The following is a 6,450-nucleotide window of genomic DNA, read 5'->3' on the forward strand; positions in this document are numbered from 1 at the left end:
CGCAGGCTCAGTAGTTGTGGTGCAGGGGCTTAGTTGCTCCGAGGCATGTGGGATCTTCCCAGACCAGGGCGCAAACCCGTGTCCCCTGCATTAGCAGGCGGATTCTTAACCACTGTGCCACCAGGGAAGCCTCGAGGTGCAACATTTATTAACACCCATGTGTGCACACATTCACAATGTCTGTTTATCAGCAAAATGCAGCTAATAACACTTCTTACTACTAAGGTGGCAAATAAATGACTATACGCATATAAACAAGATCGGAATTACATCTTTGAATTTATCCATATATCATCTAGTATTTAGTTTCTCTTTCCTCACCTTTATCGAAGTGTAACTGACAAGTTAAAATTATATACATTTAAGGGGTACAACATGATGGTTTGATGTGTATTTAACCTTCCATAGTGTGAGAACTTACGGGAACTTATAAAGAATGAAACCATGACATTTAGTCATAACAGAAACATTATACTATATGCCTTCGAATCTAAACCAAAAACGTATATCCCAGAATTGGTTCTTTGGGGGTATTTTTTATTAAAGATAAAGACTTTCAGTCTGATCTTTCAGCAATTTTCATTTTTTCTTCATGCTTTCATTCTTTTTTTTTTTAGAGACCAAATCACTAACCCATGTCCACCCTCCCTGCTGCCTGTGGGTCTTACAGGTTCTCATACTCCCCACTTCTTAGTGTCCAGTTTGCAGTAGTGATTAAGATGTAGTCCACACTAACGCATACTAATAGTTCATTTATTAAATGCTGTTAACAATCTGACCTGCTTCCCTTGTGAGGCTGGGTCCAGACACCTTAGGATTGCTTCTCTTTCTTAGCAATGGAAAGAACATTGGCCTTGCAGGAAGGCAGATGACAGAATTCTGAAACTAGCTGTTTTCTTAGATTGCAGGATTTTTAAGAGGATTAAGTGAGGAAGTACATGGAACATTTAGTCCAGTCTGCCGTGCAGAGGTATGCAATGTTCCTGTCTTTCTTTTCACCCTCCAGATTCAACGCCCCGATGCCTTTGAACCTGCTACTTGCACTAATTTACAGTCTCATTTCATTCTACTGTACTTCAGGAAAAGGTCCTGCCAGCACTCTCACTTAGAAAACTACTCCCTACCCACCTGGGCACCAGGAGGAACGTGTCCAGGGGACTAAGGCCGTGCATTTCAGTGGTTTTCAGATTCATGCTTTTGGAACCCTTTGTTCAAGTGAAATCTCCCTTGGAAACTTGATACAAACAAACTGGGTAAAAAGGTCATTTTATTCACACTTATTTATTTTATAAGTTCACATCTATAATTTTGTAACCTATTAAAAATGATATTCAGAACTAGATGCTTTGAGACACACATCAGAAATCTGGGGTTAGAGGTAGCAGCTGCAAATGACCAACTGCAGCATTTAATTCTGCCTCTTGTTTTGATGGCATAGAAGCAATAAAATTCCGATTCACACAGAAAATAACCTCTTAACCCCTGCTCACGATCTTCATGATTAATGTAGGGCCGTACACAGCCCAAAACTATCTATGACACATTATCACATCTGACAGCTACACTTGCACCTATTATCATACAAGCTGACATCTGAACGAGATCGGATCAGCATATGCACCTGAGCCTTGGCTGGCCTCTCAGAGTATCACATGTGTGTAGTGATGAGACTTTTTGTACAACTGTGTGTGATAAAAAAAAATTCACAGGGTGAATTTAAATATATAAATACCAGTGCAGAACTACATCCTTCTAGTCAATGACACATTTAGGAGACATTAAATGGGCACAGAAATGACAAAGGATTATACTGAGAACTGCATAAAAATGAGTTACTTGGCAACACAAGATAGGGATTGGTTAATGTCTGTCACTGAGCATACAGACTGTTCTACCTTATGCTCTGCTCACTGCCAGAGAGCCCTTCCTGATTTCCCAAGATTTAGGTGAAATGCCCCTCTAATCCTGCCTGGAGGAGGGCCGCCTCCTCCTCAGCTGCCTCCTCATCCTTTATTAGTGTCAATAACTGCAATAAGCCAGGGGCTGAGCCATCCTCTGACAGAGCAAACTTCCTGCGCGGTGTGCTGTGGACTGCTCCAGCAATGGCTTGCTCCAGGTGGGCCTGATTCACAACTTCTTGCTCAACTGCTCCTCTCTCTACCAGTTTCTGTAGTGAAGGCTCCAGCCTTAGTACATACGCAGACAATTTTTTTTCATCCTTCTGGTAAGTGGTCAGATATTTGACCTGCAACACCCTAGGATTATCGGTAACCCCAAATACCTGCTCCAGAGCATGCAGGCATTCAGGGACTGTAATTAAAAGACTGTTTACCTTGAGGACGCGAATGTTATCAGATGCCGGGCCTCTAAGGCTCTCTAGCAATCGCCTTCTTTTTTCGGCATCTGACACCTGCCATGTCTTCATCATTTGAGTGGCATGAAACAGCCAGGATTCAAACTCTTCTTCTTCTGGCTCTGGAGGATCACTGCCTGAGAATACTCTCAGCTTTTTGTATTCCAGGTGTTGCAGAGCAGGCTGAAGAGCCTCATCTAATGTCTGTGCCAACACAGGGGCCCGCACTTCTGGGATCATGTCCTGGTCTAGGTCAAAAAGGTCGTTTCCATACCCAAGAACTCTGGTAAACTCACCCAATGTCACGCCCTCTCCCTCTAGGAATTCATGTATCCTGCTTAAAAATTCATTGTCTGGGTCAGAGGTCTTAAAGATCACTCTCCAGGCACCCCCGCTTCCGGGTATCTCTTTAGGGACCAGAGCATGACTCGTCTCCTCAGTTAAGTCCTATTAAGGTTGCATTCCTGTTCTCTTCCCTCCGGAACATCCTCCGAGCAGTCGGTACTCGCTCAAGGGAGCAAAACCAGATCGCAGAGCCTCCTCAATTTCTGCCCTTTACAGGTCTGGGGGATGTCGGCAATCAACAGCGTTTTCCGCGGGTTTACATCCAACCCCCTACACCAGTCTTCTAAGAGGCTTAGCGTCATGATGCCCAAAATAACACATTTAAAGTCCAATTTGTCCCGGCCACTGATGCTACTGCAATTCACAGTATTCCTCCACGGTAACCGAGTTAAGTCTCGTCAGCGTCTGCAGTTCCGACGGGCAGTGAAGATGAAGTAGTCACGTTAGTTCAAGTTGTAAATGAATAACCCGAGCCCGGAGAAGCCCCGCGCACCCGCGCCGGCGGCCGGCCGCACTGCGGCAAGCAGCCACCTTACCCTCTCCCGGCCTAGGGCGCCCCGCAGCAGACAGCGGGGTCCCAATTCACCTCGCAGTTAGATAACTGTAGTCATGTCTGGGTCCGTCGCCGGTGGCCGAGGTACCAGGGGCTGCTTCCGACGCTTCCCGGGCGGCCAGGTCCGAGGAGCGGGAGAGCGGCTTCTCCTGCACTCGGATGGACACTCGAGAGGGATATCCAAACTACGCAGAGGCGCGCCGGGGAATGGCTGACCGCCAGTTGCTGCGGTGCTCTCCGCGGCGAGGAACGACGGTGGCGATCAGAGCCGCGAGCGAAGCACCAGGGAGAGGCTTTGAGGAGCGCTGAAGCGGCCAGGCTCAGACTGCCGCCCACCTGAAGGGTAGAGCTACAACTGGCGCCTCCGTAGCCTCCCTGGAGTTCCAGCAGAGCTGCTCCGGGAGCGCTCGGGGAGGCGGTGCCACGGCGGAGGCTCCCTAACGTCACGAGGGGGCGGGCCTTTCGGGGGGCGGGGCAAAGCGCTTCCTGCCCGAGCCGGAAGCCCCTACTGTAGCAGCATCCGGGACGGCGGGCGGGCGGGCCAACCGGGACAGGAGGTGAGATCCGGGACCTGCCCAGCTCTGCAGGCTCGGCCTGTGGCCGCTGCCGGGCACCGGGCTCCCGGCGCTGCAAGGCGGAGAGGCCCGGGTCTGGCGCCGCCCGCGCAGCCCTGTCGCGGCAGCGGGCGCTGCAGCACGACAGGGGGCGGGGCCGGCTGCAGGGGAGGCCAGGGTGGCTGGGGAGTCTCCCGGCTGGGCCGAGTGACACAGGCTGGGGCTCCGGCAGCGGCGACAGGGGCCGGGCCGCCGCGTGACCGGCTGCAGTCACGCTGTGCTTAATCACAATTAGCTTTTGCTCCAGGCTAGCCGTGCGCACCATTCTCCCAGCCGGTGACCCCGGGGATTTCTTTTATGGTGGTTTTCTCTGAAATGCCAAAGCCACCCGATTATTCAGAGCTGAGTGACTCTTTAACGCTTGCCGTGGGAACAGGAAGATTTTCGGGACCACTGTAAGTGTTTAAGAGTTGCTGTCTTAACGTGGGGGCTCCGATATTGGTTTGACTTGTAGAACCAAGTTTTCATGTCTGAAGCAATACTGTTAATTCAGAAAGTATTTGAAGTATAGAAGTGAAATGTTCCCTAGGGAACTAGTTTAATTACAATTTAAGGGAACGTGTGCTGGACCTATTTAAGCCAGATTTAATGATTTATTTATCTGTGGGATTCAGTAAAAAGCACACTTTATATATACTGAAACTTTACTTCCGCATAACTATTACATAAAACAACCTGTAAGATGTTTATACTTCTTAATAGATGTAAATTTAATTTAGTTATTTTAAACCTCAAATGTGTTAGGGAGTATTTTAGAGCTCATTGGACGAAAAGTAAGTACATTTGGAACAGCTGACATGACAGCATTACTAGACCCTCACTGTGTTGTTATTGTTTTAACTCAAAGGCACAGAGCATGGAGAATGATGAACTTCCGTCAGCGTATGGGATGGATTGGAGTGGGATTGTATCTGTTAGCAAGTGCAGCAGCATTTTACTATGTTTTTGAAATCAACGAGACTTACAATAGGCTGGCCTTGGAACACATTCAGCAGCACCCAGAGGAGCCCCTTGAAGGAACTACATGGACACACTCCTTGAAAGCTCGGTTACTCTCCCTGCCTTTCTGGTTTTGGACAGTTATTTTTCTGATACCTTACTTGCAGATGTTTTTGTTCCTTTATTCTTGTACAAGAGCTGACCCCAAAACGATGGGCTACTGTATTATTCCCATATGCTTGGCAGTTATATGCAATCGCCACCAGGCATTTGTCAAGGCTTCTAATCAGATCAGCAGACTACAACTGATTGACACATAAAATCGGTCACTATTTTTTCCTTACAAGTACAAAACTGCCAGTACTGTATGAAGCCTGATCACAAGACTGCAGTTTCTTCACAGATCTCAGGAAGCTGTGGTGGGGCAGAGGCTTTTTAAAGAATGTGACTAGGGGACTATCTTTATCTGAATATTGAATTTTTAGGTAAAGCCTGTGATACAGTACTACAAAATCATGTTGATGACTTCAGATTTTGGAAGTAAAATTTTATCTGTTATTTGAATTCTTTAGAAACTTGAATAAGTACCTGGATTCATATTTTTATTCTACTGTGCAACATAGTGATGATTCAGAAATTTTTCCTTTGGGGAAAAAATGAACATTTCCATTGTGTTTAATGTAAAAAGGTCCAAACATGGTCATAAAATTTAAATTTTATACAATTACTTGGCTTGCTTTAAAATTCTTCAGACTAAAACACCAATTCATCCTGTTGTAGCTAAGCCAGCTATTTATACTTGCTTGCTACCAGCTTGTGAGAAATTGGTATAAAATTATTGAGGTGATGGCTGTCTTGAGAAGCAAAATGTGTTCTTCGTTTTGGTAATGCTACTGGCATTATTAATTAGCTAGAATTATTCATGCTACTTTTTTTTTTTTAAACTACTTGGGAAGAGACTAAGTGTTTGAAAGTTGAGAAATCTAACACATAGAAGATAAAAACAAGGTGTTCAGTGAAAATACTTAAGGCAGTCCCTGTCAGATGTGTGACATCTAAAAGATGCTCTCAAGTCATCGTCCTGATTTTCTTTTCTGCCTAGGGTCCAGTCTTCTGACGTTAGGTTAATTGCATGAAGATGTGATCCCTGTACTGCGTCCTTTGCATCTGTACTTACTACCTCATGTCTGGTAACAATACAAGTAACTAAAACATGGAAAATTAGAAATTAGGATTATTTTTCTTCTTTTCTGGGTGAGATCAAGATATATTTTTATACAGTTAATGTCATCAATACCAGGGAAATGTTTACACTGACCGATCTGAATAAGAATCATAACATTTTTTGGTGCTTACTCCGTTGGGCCCCGTCCTAAGAGCTTTACATGAATTAACTCATTTAGTCCTCCCAACAATCCTATGAGATAACAGCTATTATTATCCAGATTTTACAGATAAGGACCCTGAGGTGGAGAAGTTAAGTAACTTGCCAAAGGTTACACAGCCAAGAAGCAGAGGCAGAGTTCTAACCTGGCATCTGATGCCTTTATTCCTAATCACTGAACTGTAGTGCTTCTCACAAATGACAAATGTTTCAGCACTGGGTACTGTCTGCCTAACCATGCTAAAGATTGGAAAAGAACTGA

General features: G+C 45.6%; 2 protein-coding genes across 2 annotated transcripts; one reads left to right on the forward strand and one right to left on the reverse strand.

The window, feature by feature from the left end:
- Positions 1-1,262: 1,262 nt before the first annotated feature.
- On the reverse strand, positions 1,263-3,672 carry MOAP1 (modulator of apoptosis 1). The gene is given in 5 exon segments (XM_024760072.1): positions 1,263-2,797; positions 2,799-2,842; positions 2,845-2,907; positions 2,910-3,103; positions 3,285-3,672. Coding segments are annotated over 4 exon segments (1,053 nt in total). The 5' UTR covers positions 3,001-3,103; positions 3,285-3,672; the 3' UTR covers positions 1,263-1,942.
- A 144-nt stretch (positions 3,673-3,816) lies between these two features.
- Positions 3,817-6,450, forward strand: LYSET (lysosomal enzyme trafficking factor). Its single transcript, XM_024759117.1, has 2 exons — positions 3,817-4,260; positions 4,713-6,450. The coding sequence occupies exons 1-2, from the start codon at positions 4,163-4,165 to the stop codon at positions 5,122-5,124; spliced, it is 510 nt and encodes a 169-aa protein (XP_024614885.1). The 5' UTR covers positions 3,817-4,162; the 3' UTR covers positions 5,125-6,450.

This window comes from Neophocaena asiaeorientalis, unplaced genomic scaffold (assembly GCF_003031525.2).
Source record: "Neophocaena asiaeorientalis asiaeorientalis breed wild unplaced genomic scaffold, Neophocaena_asiaeorientalis_V1.1 scaffold476, whole genome shotgun sequence".
Lineage (NCBI taxonomy): Eukaryota > Metazoa > Chordata > Mammalia > Artiodactyla > Phocoenidae > Neophocaena > Neophocaena asiaeorientalis.